The sequence below is a fragment of the Apium graveolens genome, unplaced genomic scaffold (assembly GCF_009905375.1).
Source record: "Apium graveolens cultivar Ventura unplaced genomic scaffold, ASM990537v1 ctg1876, whole genome shotgun sequence".
Lineage (NCBI taxonomy): Eukaryota > Viridiplantae > Streptophyta > Magnoliopsida > Apiales > Apiaceae > Apium > Apium graveolens.
In genome coordinates, this window is record NW_027417423.1 from 23,694 (window position 1) to 40,542 (window position 16,849).

General features: G+C 36.2%; 1 protein-coding gene across 1 annotated transcript; it reads right to left on the reverse strand.

Annotated features, from left to right (window-relative positions):
• Nucleotides 1-3,405: 3,405 nt before the first annotated feature.
• Nucleotides 3,406-8,992, reverse strand: LOC141700179 (uncharacterized; the record flags this gene model as incomplete). Its single annotated transcript, XM_074504000.1, has 3 exons — nt 8,855-8,992; nt 4,206-4,298; nt 3,406-3,696 (listed from the first exon to the last, which is right to left on the reverse strand). Coding segments are annotated over exons 1-3 (522 nt in total), but the record flags the coding sequence as incomplete, so codon positions are not given.
• Nucleotides 8,993-16,849: the final 7,857 nt, after the last annotated feature.

Sequence of the window (16,849 nt, forward strand, 5' to 3'; positions counted from 1 at the left end):
ATCATCAGAAGATAGATATCAGAACTTAAGTGCTGAAGGATAATCAGATAAGGACAGTAGCTGATTAAAGGAAAGAAGATTGAGATAAACATAAGAAGAGATATGCATGAAGAAGGAATTCCGTGAAGAATGGAATACTTGGAAGAAAAGATATCTGATTGATATATTTTAGGAAGCAGAATTATATTCCATATCAATTAGCGATTATCTTGTAACTGTGTAGTATATAAACACAGACATAAGGTTTACACTATAAGTGTTATCATTATTAGAGAAGATTATTCATTGTAACCCTAGCAGCTCTCGTGATATTTATTCATCACTGAGAGGTAACAGTTCCATACTGTAACAGAGTTTATTGTTTCAATAAAGTTTGTTTTCTGTTACTTACGTTCTTAAAGTTCGATTTGAGTGTACTATACACTGTATTCACCCCCTCTACAGTGTGTGTGTGACCTAACAGAGTAAATCAATATATCGTCGATAAACACAATAACAAACTTATCCAAATACTGCTTGAACACTCTGTTCATAAGATCCATAAATGCAGCTGGCGCATTCGTTAAGCCAAACGTCATTACCAAAAACTCATAATGTCCGTATCTCGTTCGAAACGCTGTCTTAGGTATATCTTCCGCTTTAATCTTTAACTGATGATACCCAGATCTTAAATCAATCTTTGAGAAACACAAAGCTCCTTTTAATTGGTCAAACAAGTCATCGATCCGTGGTAGAGGATACTTATTCTTGATTGTCAACTTATTCAGCTCACAGTAATCGATGCACAATCGCATACTTCCATCCTTTTTCTTTACAAACAACACCGGTGCGCCCCACGGGGATACACTCGGTCGGATTACTCCTTTGTCCAATAACTCTTGTAACTGAGCTGCCAATTCCTTCATTTCGACCGGCGTCATGCGATAGGGAGCTTTCGACACTGGTTCCGTACCAGGAGCCAAGTCAATCGTAAACTCGATCTCTCTGTCTGGAGGTAATCCAGGCAATTCATCAGGAAACACATCCGGAAAATCTCTTACTACCGGAATATCGTCGATCTTTACAGATTCTTTCTCCACGTCCACGACATGAGCCAAATAAACTTCGCATCCTTGACGTATTAATCTTCTTGCCTCAATAGCTGTTAGAAATTTCTTCTCTTGCCTCTTTCCTTTAAATATCACTTCCTCACCATCCTTGGTTCTTAACTTCACCTTCTTACTTTTACATTCTATTTCTGCTTCATGGTTTGACAACCAATCCATTCCTAGTATAACCTCAAATTCTCCTAACTTAAAAGGAAGTAAGTCAGCAGAAAAGTGCCGACCTTCTATAGACACATCACAATCGGGAAAAATCTTATTAACAACAACTTTCTCTTGATTTGCTACCTCTATAATCAAATTAGGCTCTAGAGGGTACGCAACACAATTTAACTTATCAAGAATACTTTCAGAGATAAAAGATCTAGTTGCTCCAGAATCCATCAAAACTTTTACTTTTACTGAGTTTATAACAAGCATACCTGCTACCACGTCCATCTCTTGCACCGCATCTTTCATTGTCATGTTAAAGGTTCTAGCTCTGGGTTGAGCTGATGGTGCTGGGAGAGACGGCGGTCCAGCAATTCTGAGAACATTAGCCTTCTGCACAGGCTCCTTGCAATTTCTGGCCGTATGGCCCACTTTGCCACACTTGAAACAAGCCAAATCAGGCTTCCTTATTCCATTTGAACATTCTGAAGAATAATGCCCCTTCTGGTTGTACTTGAAACATGTTATGTCCAGCTTATTACACCTCCCCGGGTGTCTCTTTCCACAGTTCCTGCATTCTTGCATCTGGGGTCTGTTATCCTTTCCCGGTTGTCCAGCTTTCTGGAGACGGTTCTTTTGAGCTCCATTCCCGGGTCTAAACTTCTGGAACTTTTGGTTCTGACCTCCACCATTCTTCCCAAACTTCCCTCTGAACTTTGAGCTTCCTTGCTCTTGCTCAGAGCTTTAAAATTTCTTCTTTCTTCCTTCATTTTCTCTTCGAGCAGCTTCCCGCTCACCTTCCACTATCATTGCTTTCTGAACCAAGGCAGCATAGTTCTTAATCTCCAACATTGCTATCTGACTCATAATCCACGGCTTGAGTCCCTGCTGGAACCTCTTAGCCTTCTTCACTTCAGTATTCACGTACTCAGGTACGAACTTTGCCAATTCCGAAAACTTCACCTCATATTCTGCTACCGACATTTCCTCCTGTCTAAGATCCAGAAATATCATCTCCAACTGATCTTGCATGTAACTTGGCAAATACTTTTCCAGAAACATCTCAGTGAACTTCTCCCAAGATAAGTCTTTGCCTTCTAACAACGCCTTAGAATACTCCCGCCAGAAACTTGCTTCATCTTTCTGATAATAACTCGCGTACTGAGCTTTCTTATCATCCTTAACTTCGGCTAATTCAAAAGCTTTTTCCATCTCTCTCAACCACGACTGCGCTTTAATTGGGTCTGGAAAACCTAAGAACTCTGGGGGATGAACGGATTGAAAATGCTTGAAATTTCCAACTTTTGGGGCCACAGGTTGTTGCAAAAGCTGAGCAAGTCTGCTCATCATGGTGGTTTCTGGGTTTATTTCTGGGTCTTGGGTGGGAATTTCTTCTTCTTGGTGATCTGGTGAGTTGGCCATTTCTTACAAACCTGATTGAGCAATTATTTAGCAATACGATAGCATGGCATGTATATATTTAACAACAGTTTCTATGAAATCTCTTTTGTGGGTTTTAAGTTTTACCCAATTTGCACATGCAATCCTATTACTACATAATTCTCATATCAGTGTTGTTTTATCATGGCACGGAATAGGGTTTTATGATCTTTAAACATGGTTATACGAAAACATGGTTGTATTAAAACATGGCATCGAGAACAGTTTATAAGATAATCAAGGTGCACAATGGAATTATTTAAACAAAGGTTACATAGAGAATATTTTGGATATTAAGGTTCTGAAACAAGGTACAATAAATAGCAGGGTTAAACAGAGGAAAAACTGGAAAACATCCCCCTATCTACCCCTAACTTCCAACTACTACTACTACACTGGTCTGAAATATAACAAGATAAATGAAAAAGGGATCCCGACATCTGACCAAGTATCCCAAAGCCTACCGGCGCTGAAAACAACAATCTACGGGCTCAACCAACAGTCCCGTCTAATCATCTAGAATCTCTCTCAACACAACCAACATCCAGCGAATGATCTTATGCAGCCTCCGGGCCTCAGCATCAGCATCACTAGTGGATGGTCCCTCATCCAATCTCCTCCTGGCAACCTGCTCCACCATCTTCACCCGAACACGCCACTCATCATCCATAACAGAAGCACTCTGCCTAGACTCTCTGGCTAGTCTATCCACCAAAGCTCCCAACTCAGGAATGCGGGAGTACACAAAGTCTCGGTCCTGGGCTAACTTGCCACCAACACTGACAGGAACAGTCTTAGGCATCTCCGACTCTGGCTCAGGGGCAGGGGTCTCTGAATCAGGCCTCAAGGGTGAAATCTGCATGGGGATCTCACTACTCTCAGAAGGGTCCTCCTCTGGGTCTGAACTAACAAACACAGGCTCCTCTGAAGAGGGGAGAATAGGGTCCACATGGGTACCAGTCAAACTAATCTCTGAGTCTGAGTCACTACCACTACTAGGATCCTGAGAGAAAACATAAAACAGCAACCAAGAAACAGTGTTAGGGTTAAATAAAGCTTCCATCTAACTCACACCCTAACTCTAGTTTCTGCTCTATCAATCAACACTTTCCTTAGACTATACCTAATAGTCTAACTCAACTCTATATGAGTCGAACTCTCTCGCGATATAGATATACTGTACCCCTTTTTTTTTAAAACCTAACTTGTCTCAGGGACTAGATCCTGTAGCTCTGATACCAACTAGTGACGCCCTCAATCTCGGGGTTAGGAAATGAGGACTCACACACCTCTAATCTAATAATTAAATATGCATAAACCCCGATTTACTACTAACAGGATCAACATGATAAAGTATGAGACAAGATTACAACTACCAATCACAAAATATAACTTACAAACCCAAAATACTATTAAATAAACAATATCGATTCCGGCTGGGAATCGACAGATAACCCATTATATCTTTAAACACCTCTTTCTAGGCGCGAGCTCACTCATTAACACCACTACCTGCTCTGGCAACCGGAAGCCCTCAACACGGTAGGGACCACCAGGTACGCTCTTACGAGCAGTGCGCCTAAGCCTGGCCATCTTCTTGCTTAACTGCCATGGTTAGATTAAGACAAAATAAATGAGTATAAAACTCAGCAAGTAACTATATAGCAGTTCTATAATATCAAAATCACAATATGCTTGAACAAACTAGGGCATTCTACTTTAATTAATCTAGGTGGCAGATTTCTATGTTTTTGGGATAAGGAAAGGTATCTGAAGAATAGTATGAGTTTTCAAGGAACAAGGCTCGAAACAGGACGAAAGCCGACATTCATCACAAATTATTATAGGATCCAAAATAGATCTTTCGATAGAGGAAAGCAACAGTATTTCAAGATATAGAATCAATCATATGATCAACAATTTCAAGAATCTGGGTTCTCGAGCTTTAAGCTCCACAATGATATATCAACTCTTTTCAAAGCAATATAAACCATTTTTAATTTCAAAAATCAATTTACTGAACAAAAGTTTCAGTTCCCTTTTTTAAATAATCACTTAGAACCCTTGATTGGATCACTTTATCTTTCCATTTCATTATATACGGGTGATCAGCCCGTATCGACCTCCATTCCGGTCTTTAAGGTACCAATCGGCATAATTTTAGCCTTAAGTTGGACTAGTCTCACTAGCCTCTTACCATGACTGGACTAGTCCCACTAGCCTCTTACGTCCCAATCCAATCTATCAGGAATTCATTTGGAAAACCTTGAGTTGGAAAAACAAATAGGTTTTCTAAAATCCATTTTATCATTACCAAGCATTTGAAATCATTCGGACTCTTTCAAGTCAAAACTCATTCTTAAATCAGATTTTAAGGAAACAAAGTTCAGGGAGTGATTCAAAAGTGCGCAAGGAATATTTCACAAGAATACTGTATCAAGGATAACAAGGCACTAAATTAGAAGGATCAACATTGGTTTAGGGATCAATAGGGTGATCAAGAGAAACAGGGTATCATTAAACAAGGTTAACAAGGATAATCAAAAGGCTCAATATAATCCATAGCTTAATAGGTACTTGAACAGAAAGACAGATTATCAAAGGGTGAAATCAATAGGATTATCAATAACAGGTTATCAAGAACAAGGGTACTTCAAATCAATATCAGGGTTTCATAAAGCAAGGGTTTCATATTTTAACAGTTCAATACTCTACATGGTATGAACAACATTCTCTTTATAACCGTTTACACAAGTAATCAGAGTTACTTGCCTGGATTTGCTTTCCTGAAAGTTGAACTACTGCCACCTAGTAAATCCTTTCCTTTCCTAGCCTGAATGCCCTCACGCTCTGAATCTACAATAAAGCCAAAAATCTTAATCAGATTCTCAACTCTCGTTCCCGGAATGATCACTCTATACGATAACTCGATTATATATTTGACTCGAGCATACGAATATAGCTTATACATATAAGCACATAGCACAAAGCACATAGCATATCCCTTTCTCGTAGTTTTTATATCCTCATATACTTAACCATCAAAACGCACTCGCTTGACCTTAGCTATTTCTCAAATCACACTAACACGACTCTATTACAAGTACAAGACCTATTCACAACCAAACAATTACGTTCACAACTATCACTTATATTCTTTAAAATCAATCAACTTAGTTCCCTTTTCTTTTGTTCCTTAATTCGAACCACATATTATAATCAAGCAAACAAATTCATAGATATTCACTTATACATCTTTAATCATCCTTTCGATCATAAAAACCAAGTTTTCGACTTTTAATCCCTATGGCCTATTCGGCCTTATCACACAAAATCAACAAAATACTCACTTTAATTCACATACGCACAAAACTCATTCAAAACTTATTAAAGAATCATCCTCCTTTCCTTTAATCATAAAAATTCGAACCAAATTATACATACATGCTCGCATGCAATTCAATTTCAACTTATCATTATATTAAACACTTCATTTTCATCAAGCCAACTAAGTTTCTTAACACAATCCTAAATCACAACATGCATCCATTTATTCATCAAATTAGTCCCTTTTAACTCCATTCCGATTCGGCAAAACTCAAATTTGCACCTCAAAGACAAATCAATGACATGCACATCTTGATCCTCTTTAAAACTAGCATGTAATCACTTTTAGGCCATACAAACTTAGTGTTTACCAAGATTATCTCACAAAAATCAATTTCCTTTCTTATTAACACAAAATTCAAACCTAAACTTAGCATGCAACAACAATTTCATTCCTTTTTAATCTAATAACAATCCATCATCATTTTAAACAAGTTAACTCAAACCCACAACTTTTAAAGATTAACACCATTCGGGTTTTTCAAAACAAAACATGCAACTTGATATCCTTAATCTTTAAATCACAAATCAACCTATATTTTAACATCAAATCAATAACTCGTGCATTTCAATACAATCAACTTGATTTCCTAAAATAGTAAGGGCTATTCGGCCTTTTAATCAAAACACCACATGCAAACACAAATACTTGATTTTAAGGTTCTAGATCTCAGTTTTTAACATCATAGCTTACCACCGGTTCACCGGAGTTCATCACCGGTGGAGGTGGCATCTTGGTGGTGCCCTCATTCGAGGGTATCCAACCACGAAACCCCCGATTTCGTCAATTACGCAAGATAAACTAACATGCACATCTTTTCTATCATTGGTTTGCAAAGAATCAAGCTTAACAAGATGACATCAATCAACAACAAGAAGGACCATGTGGTTCTCGGGTGAACACACACACCGAGCATACACAACACACACACATCGACATGCAAGCTTAATCACACATATGCACACGAATTAAAGCTCTTGTATGGAATAAGGATGAATATTTATGGAGTGTTTCAAGGAATTAGAGAGGGAGAGGCAATATACCGAGAGAAATCAAAGAGAGAGAGTTGCCGAGAGAGAGAGAGAGTGAGAGTGAGAGTGAGAGAGAGTTCGGGAGAGAAAGAGAGAAAAGATAGAAGAGAAAGTGAGTGCACAAAAGAAAGAAAAGAAAAGAAAGTGGGTTATATATACCACTTAGAAACAAGGGCAATCTGGTAATTTACTAAGTCTCTTTTAACTCACTCATTCCTTTTCTTTTTACTCAAATGCAACAAAATTCAAATATAAAATATATCTCTCTCGGAAAGTCGAGAATTATTGAAAATGACAATTTTAACACGTAGGTCTCGAAATTATCTTTTTATCCATTACTCATAATGAATTTTTGAGCGAACGGTTAATTTTATATGAATTTCGCAAACTTGCTTTAATAAATACATTTTTCTCATAAAATCAATTTAAAAATGAAAAGATCAACAATTAAATTCACTTATCATTTTTAAAAAGTCTCTAGGACCTTTACGAAGATAACAGAACAAATCCCATGTTTTTATCTTACTCGAATGATTTTATAAAAATGCACGAAGGTTAATTAAACCTTTACTTGAATCACGTAATTCCTTTAAAATTCACAAAATTGACACAGAACACGCAGTCATGCATACAGTCAAGAAATCACACATATACAGTCACATAACGACTCAGGTCTGATCATAAAATTCATCATTCTTTATTCTTTATCATCTTTTACGCGTACCGGGTCACGTTCAGCCTGACGGCCCGACGCTCGGCATTTTGATTACACTTCTCAATATCTTTACCAACCAACACATCACTTAGGATGAAATACTTTATTTACTCATTCATTCATTCAATCACATAATTCATATTTTATATTCTTTAACTCCATATTAGGACGGGTTCCGTTCTACCTGACGACCCGACACCACAGCTTATCTTTTAAGCTGACTCTTTAAATTAGAACGTTTTTATCCACACTCCTAAACTCTAGTATACAGATAAGACAAATAATCATCACTTAATCACATAATTATAATCACATCACATAACACACTCTTTATTTACGTAATTACGACACAAAATTTCTCAATCGTCACACATATTTTGGTTCAACTTAAGATTATAGCGAACAATTCATATTATACCATACCTTTTCTCATATCTTCTGATTATAACATAATATCACTATAGAGTACAATTACAAATTATTTTAGAATTCGTCTAGTTTGTGTTTCAATTCAAGCTCTCTAATTAACAATTTACACTTGTTTTTATTAGTTAACTTGTTCAACTTCTAATAACCAACACATGGTCTCAACCAACACTATCATAATCTTGTGAAAGAATTCATTTGGTTTTAAAGCATCACTTCTTAAAAATAATTGCAGTTAAACCACCATATCTTCATCTCCACCTATGCCTTTTCATACTGAACTTCCTTCACCGGTTCGGTTATGAGCATCAAATTTACCATAACTCATTTACGTAAGTGGGAAAACCCAACCATTCCTTGAAGTTTATTCGTAACTAGAATTTATTCGATCTTGAATCTTCATGACAAATATCTCCCACATGGTTGAGGTATGCTTCCTCTTCACAATGTTATTAATCGATTATCTGGTTATTATTAAGAATTTCTTCATTTGCTTCTACTGTACAATTAATCATTTGCCTTATCCGATATACGCAGCTTTACTTTCTTATTTCTCTAGTTGACTTACCTTATACGGTTTGCTAACTACTTCAATTCATACCGAAATCTCAGACTTGAAACGTATCATGTATACAGATTTCCGCTTCTGATTTGATGTCATCGTGACAACCACGTTATTGGCATAATGATTCTTTTTTGCACGTATATGTCCACCATTTATTGGCTTGCAATTATCCATACTTATCGCATAACTCCATCTGCTACACGGGTTCATTTCACTTCCTTTTAAAACATTCAAAGAATAGACCTTACACAAGAAGAGAATTTGTGTATATGATTCTGATTAGAAACTTTTTGTAAGGGATAACAGTACAAGAAAACAGTCGGAAGGATCCATAAATCAATAAATCATAATTGAAGAAGAAATCATGAATAATGATTTAGATATGAGTGAGACAACCATATTTGTATTCCAGATGGCTAGTCTTTCATACTATATGGCATACAACACTTGATTAGGTGGTATCCCACTAGACTCTTCATTATCTCGACAAAGAGTCACACCATAACACTGTTTGTCTCAATCAGAAAATAAAACTTGAGGGAAAAATGATTTTGAAAGGAATATAACAATTTTCTTATCACCTCATAGAGCTGATTATGAACGAAGTTCATACTTTATTCAAGATTCATAAGAATGAATAGTATTATAGAAAAGAATGATAGCATTGGTTGCCATCCACATTCATCTATTTACAGCTTCAATGCTGATTCGATCAATATATTCCAATCCTAGTCATGTATTAACTTTAGAAAGTTATCTGAAATGCCTTCTTAAATCAATCATTAGAATAAATTATGTATTGGGTCTTGTATCTTTAACGTCGCGCTTCCATGTTTATAATTAGACTCTATTTGCAATCTTACGAGATTTACAATCATAACTTCAAATTTCGCTCATGTTGTTGATCGTTCAACATATCGCCTCTTTTGCTAATAACGTTCTTCCTTTAGAAAAGTCCGGAAATTTCTCAATCTTCTTTGATCATAGTCGGCTTCTTTTAAATTGACGTACCCTTTGAACTCTAATAGTCTCAAAAATTGGATGAATAGTTTCTCCGTACATCGGTTTTGTCATTTAAACTTATCAAACAAAATTTGCACTTTTCTGTTAGAAATAATCAAATCTTTTCCAATAGCGGGTCCACTTGACCTTCTAAATGAACCATACTAACTTCTAAAACAGGTATTCTTCTGTATAATCTAAATCTTATAATAAAAAAGAAATTCAAGTAGTAGTTTGACAACTAAGTTTTCAAAACTTGCATTGGTTTAAAAAAAATTAGAAAAAAAATTGTTAAGAAATCACTTTTGAAAACTGTTTAGAATCTTGAAAATCGTACATCTGGTTGTCATTACTATATGAGTTGGTTGTTGTCCTTCTCAACAACTACAAGGTATCAAATTAGGGAAACACTTAGATAAGAGCTCATGCATTTCCATATATCTTCTACCCTTTATTGGGTCCATTTTGCCTTCATTGGTCGATAAAACTTCAGTTACCGTTGCATATTACCTTATTCGTAATTTTACTTCTAGTCTTCCATACCAGTAATACTCCCATCATCATTTCTTACGATTACTAAATATAAAAAATTTATCCAGTGATCATCAAATCTATTTTTATAAAACGAGGTCGACTAATATCATATCACACTACTATTATACGTATCACGTTTAATCATAACATCATCATCAAAATTCAAGAAAGCTTTGGGTCTCTCATCTTTTCAAACTCCTTTAAAATCCATCTAGCTCACTCCACAAGATAATCATAGGTGGCATACTTACTAGTAGCTCCGTATAACCTGGTAGCATCTATTCTCCAGAACACACGAATCCTCTTTTTAGGTTTCTTCTCACCCTTCTTAATATCTCGTGTACTCACCATATGCGGTAGCTCTCGAATCCATCCTCATAGGTGCTACTACTTCATAAGATGGGTTTTAAACTGATGGTATAGAATAAGGTGTAGGGCAGACAGAAAAGATGCACTCAAAGCTGAATATTCGATAGAACCAGAATCAGCATGTGGGGAATCTCGAATAGGTAGTCTCGTATCAGGGGATGGGATAACAGCTTAAAAAGGTGCAACCGTCGCAACAAGAGGTGATATAGCTAACACCAGTGGAAGAGAAGGGTGTGAATCAAATGGGGGTCCTCCGCCTGAATGCTCCGAATGATCAGATGATCCCAGGATAAAAGAATCTGCCATCGCCGTTATCTGAAAATCGCGTCGCTAGATAAGAATCTCGAATCTCATCAAGAATCATACCAAAACCTATTGTACAGACGCACTTAACCTCTCGATGTCCTATCTTTCTATTTCTTAATCTTAATCCTAACCTTCTATCCATTCCCGACAATCTAGACTTGTTTCAGTGACTCATAACTTGTAGCTCTGATAGCAAACCTGTGACGCACTCCAAACCCGGGTCAGAAGTTTGGGGTTCATAACTCACACCCAATATATACACTTATATATAAAATATTATATATATTGACCCTTCTTTACACAATCACGGATCACAACATATTAAAGTATGAAAACAAGCCACAACCTTAACTTTTATTACATCGTACCAAATCCCAACTCGTTTAACTTACAACTGATAATGATATCGTTCTTACAATCTTGCATAACTCATCTATAATATAAAGTTCCTGCTAGCTCGATCCAACTTAACCTAGAATCCTAGCTCGCACACTGAACATGAAATCCTCGTTACCGACAATTTCCTTTTCAACTGTTGAAAACATAAAAAGGTTTGCAAGAGTGAGCTAACTAGCTCAGCAAGTCATAATAGCAATAACTGAGTTTAACAATGATCAATTGAAATGATCCTGAAGAATCAAGTTTCTGGATAAGCAATAATTAGAATTGGATATTCAGTTTTCATTTTAAAAGCCAAGGTTAGGCTACTGATCAGTCGCGCACTAACCCGAGCAAGGCACACAACTCTGCTCTCTATAATGGATCCGAGGCATGTATTGGCCTATTATGACCACAAATCTGGTCTGACCATGAATCTGGTCCATATTTATAAAACCATCCAATTCTAAAATGATTAATATGATAACCATTGTAATTCAATAAAAACAGAATCATAATTAACATTGATAAAATATTTATTTCAGAGCATAAACCATTTCATAGGTATCACCAGAGTATATCAAGGTGTAAATATGAAGAACAGCTTCAAGCCTGATGAAGAATCAAGTATCTAATGAACAATGGTTCAATGATAAAGTAGGGTATAGATCTTTGATGAGATAGGGTAGTATAGGGTATATCAGTTTCTGTATGCTCAAGTAATTATGTTTCAGTATTTTATTTATAGTGGGTATGTATTTGTGGAGTAGTATCATATTTGTATGGTTTAATATCTGGGAAATCAACCGTTGGTGGTTTACAAGAAATAAGGCTTACATCTCAAGTTCAATGATATGATCAGGGTTTAAGGTTTAATAGTTTAAAGTGCTTGCAATATAAAACAAGATTTATTTTAAATACTAGCAACATATTATGAGAAAGTTCAAAAATATTTGCAACATATCTTGAAGAATGTTCAGAAGTACTTGCCTTATCATAGATGATTTCCAACTTTACTTGTACTCATCTAACAGTTTTACTCATCAATCACTTTCCTTTTTTTCTATGCCTTACTTCTATTCATCAATCACTTGCCTTCTCTTTCTACGCTTCAATTCTATTTACGAATCACTGACTTTCTTTTTCTCTGCCTCACTTACTCTGCTAGGCATCACAAGTATCCATCAATACTCAAACTCATATCATTCTAATCATCACATAGATGTCATAAGATTTTATCTACCTTTCGTTTTACCCAAATCCGATTTACGGATTGAAATTTACAGCAAAAACCGTCAAACAATGAACACATAGGCATATAACATATCAATCAGATAGCACGTAGTACATAGCACGCAAGATATTCGGTCAAAATAATCTTTCAAAGAAGATTTGGGGTCAAAATGATTTTCCAGGTATTTAATATGACTTTTTAACATTTTTCGGAATTAAAACGGCCCTCCGAATTATTTTATAATTAAATAATAGGGTTCAAACACACGAATCTGATTTTAAAATAATTTTACAATAATTATCAAGCCTTGAAAATAATTTAAAATAATATTTTAAAGCTCGAATCTATTTTTCGGAATTTTTAAATCCAAGTAAATAATTGAATCTAATTAAATAATCAATTAAAATTAGTTAATAAATAATTAAATTAATTAATCAATTAATATTTAAATTAATTGACTAATCAGATAATTTATTATCAATTAAAATTAATTTATTAAATAATTTAGATTTATTTTGGAATTAAAAATAATTTTCAGAATTAAAAATAATGAATTTTTGAAATTTTAAATAAATAAAAACCATTTTATGAAATTAAAATAGAAGGAAATACTATTTTTGAAAATATATAAAACCACGATCCTGTTTTTATAAAGTTTTGAAACCAAAATACCGGATTTATACTTTTTGCAAACTACAGGGGTCAAATTATAATTTTCCCCCTGTCGCCTGCTCCGTTCACCGCGCCGCCACCGGCCGGCGACTGGCCGTCTTCAATTTGCACAGAACTTCTCCAGGAAGTGCTTATTCAAAGGCTGGCTTCCCAGGAACCTGTTTCTGTAGTTTAATTCACCAATCGACTTGTTTCCTGGCCGTGATTCGCAAGCGAAGCTCGCCGGCGGCGAGCCTCGTTTCCAGAATCCGGCGAGTGAAATCGAAGTCATTTATTCGATCTAATTATATGAGTAGATTCCTTTGAACAAGACAAACACTCTGGCATACTCAGTTTCATCCCAAAATTCCCCAATCACAAACCCCCAAATTCCAATCAAGAACATTCATAGACATAAACCCTAATTTTATTTATTCGAAGATTAAACATAATTTTTTATATATTATTGAACTCCAAATTTGACATATAATATATCAAAATGATCCGGATAAAATTATCTACAAGATACAAGCATCAAATCATATCAACAACATCAAGAACAAAATTTAATAATTTAATCTTTAAATAATTAGAAATAAAATAATTAAATAAGAAAAATACCTTGATTTCTGCACTAAAATGGATGATTGATTATGAAAGGACTTTTCGAGAGCTTCGATTTCATATATGGCACGCTTGAATCGGAGTTCGATAACGCATTCGTTTGTGTGCCTGGAGAGGCTTCAGGGAGATAACAACATTCTCCAAAAAAACCTCAAAGACATAGACCTCCTTCACTCTAAGGATATCAAAGGATAAGTGAAAAACTTGACTTCTCAACTTGACATTGTAAACAAAAAGGCTAAATTTTTCCATAAGGAGCTCGCGGAGACAAAACTAAGGGTAGAGTATCTTGAGGACCAGGAGAAGAATGGCTGGATGGAAGAGAGAAGAGTAGCAACAGATGACGCCTTTGCCAATGGTTTCCATTTCTACAGGATTGGGTTTGTGGCAAATGATCCAGACTATTCTTTCAAAAAGATTGGTGAAGAGACTATTGCAGAAATGGCAGAGTTCAAGAAGAAGTATGCTGCTGAAATCAGAGAAAGGAGAGATAAACTCGGCCTTGAGGAAGAATAAGGCGCGCCTACTGATGACCCTACTAAGGATGCGCCTGAAGTTAACCCAATAATTCCTCTTCAATCAATTTCACCAACCGATGACACTCAGGGCGCGCCCTGAGCTTCTTTTTTTTTAATCTTTTTGAACTTGATTTTTTTTACAACTTTGAGGTGCCAACCCTCTTTTAATATTGTGCAGTTTATAAAACTAATTACTTTTGTGTCGATTTTGTGAAACTGCTTCCCCTTTCATTTTGAATTTGCAACTGTCTTAATTTTAAAGTCATATAAGTGTGAAGCTTCTCCCTTTATTAGGGCGCGTCTTAATATTTCATGTCACAGTTAGCAAAATTCTTCAAAGTATTTTTTATCAATTACTCGTACGTAAAAATTTAGTGGAAATTTTTTAGGGTAAATTTGTCAAGGCGCCTTTACAAGTAGGACGCGCCTTGTCAGTTGTAATCTTGGATAGTGGGTAAATCTGTAATTCTATAATCATTATTTAGAGTATAACTTTAATAGGGTGCATCTTTGAAAGTATTGGCTTTTATCCAAGTTTTTCCAAACAACATTACAATTTGTTTTTTCTGAGTCACTCTTCTTTGCTTTTTATGAAAATTAAACTTTTGGTAGGTTAAACATTAACTAGGCATTTCCTATTACAGGGCACACCTGAAGCCTTTTATATATGAACCCACTTTATGGATCTTCCTGAATAATTTTCATAAGCTAATTCAGTTCAAGGCGCTTCCACTCGTAAGGCGCTCCTTCATTTTGTGTAGATCAATATTTTTAAGTCACTATATAGGGGGCGTGCCCTTCCTTTGCAAAATGGAAATATAGAGCATAATACAATGGGCGTGCCTTAAATAACTTAGGGCGCGTCCTGTAAACTCATAACTGAAATAACGTTTTCCTTTTATTGATAATGCGCTCTAGTATGAAAATTACACCAGTCCCATGGCTACTATGCTCTGTGGGGAAGTTATTTAAAAAAAATATCCTTCAACTAGTTCCAAGATTTGTAGTTATATATACTACCCCCATAAGCTAGTATGAATTTATTTTCTACTAGTCTACTACATAAAATCAATCACAGAAGTGAGGGAGCCGGGGCCGCGCTCTACTGATAATATTTTCACAAGTGCACTGCATTCCAAGCTCGAGGGATGAGCTTGCCATCAAAATCCTCCAAGCGATAAGTTCCTTTCTAAAGTATGGCTTTGACCCTATACGGTCCTTCCCAATTATCTCTAAGCACTCCATGGTGAGCTATTTTGGTATTTGGTATGACTTTTCACAAAACAAGATCTCTCACCTTGTAAGACACATACTTTAGCTTCTTTTTGAAATACCTTGCAATCCTCTGTTGATTCGCAGCAAATTTCAACTGAGAATTCGTTCTGGCTTCATCCAACATCCAAGTGGAGCCTTTGATTGACCTCTACGTCTTCCTCAACAAACATATCCCTTCATAACGATCAAGCTCCCACTTCCACGGGAATCATAGCCTCATACCCGTAGGTTAGCATAAAGGGGATTCGCCCGTAGTTGACCTTTATGTTGTGTTATAAGACCAAATAACCATTGGCAGCTGCTCTGGCCAATCTTCTTTCTTTTTCTCTAACTTGGCCTTTAGAGTATGCTTAATGATCTTATTTAAGGCCTCCGCCTGGCTATTACTCTGTGGATGATAGATTGCGGTGAAGTCCTTCTTGATGTTCAAATCTTTGCAAAGCTTCCTCAATTATTTGCTTTCAAATTGCTTCCCATTATCAGATATGAGTTTATACTGAATACCAAATCTACAGACTATGGGATTGAAGATAAAATCTTTGATTTTCTTAGCTGTGATTGTGTCCAATGACATAGCTTCTGCCCACTTTGTAAAATAGTCAACAGCTACCACATCATACCTCACACCCCCTGGCTTTGGGAAGTTCCCCAATAAGGTTAATTTCCCACATAGCGAAAGGCCAAGGACTTTCCAATAAATTTATGGATGTTGCTGGGGAGTTGGAATAATTAGCAAATCATTGACAACGATCACACGCCCTAACGAACTTGAAAGCATCTTCTTTCATGGTTGGCCAATAATATCCTTGTCTAAGGACTTTTAATGCTAGCGAACCACCCCTCGAGTGGTTGCCACGGATACCTTCATGTACCCCTCTAAGAATATAATTTCCTTCTTCTAGATCAACATATCGTAAAAGCGGCTGATTAAATCGTCTCTTATATACCATCCCATCATACTCAACGTACTTCGCATCCTGATAACGAAGGCGCCGAGCCTATAGCTTGTCTTCTGGAAAAGTCCCTGTGCGGATATAGTTATGAATGGCGTCATCCAAGTCTCCTGCGGGACCTCTTGCCTCTGAAATACACCTATCTCTGGAAAACTTGGAATTTCCTGAATTCCCAAGGGAATTTATC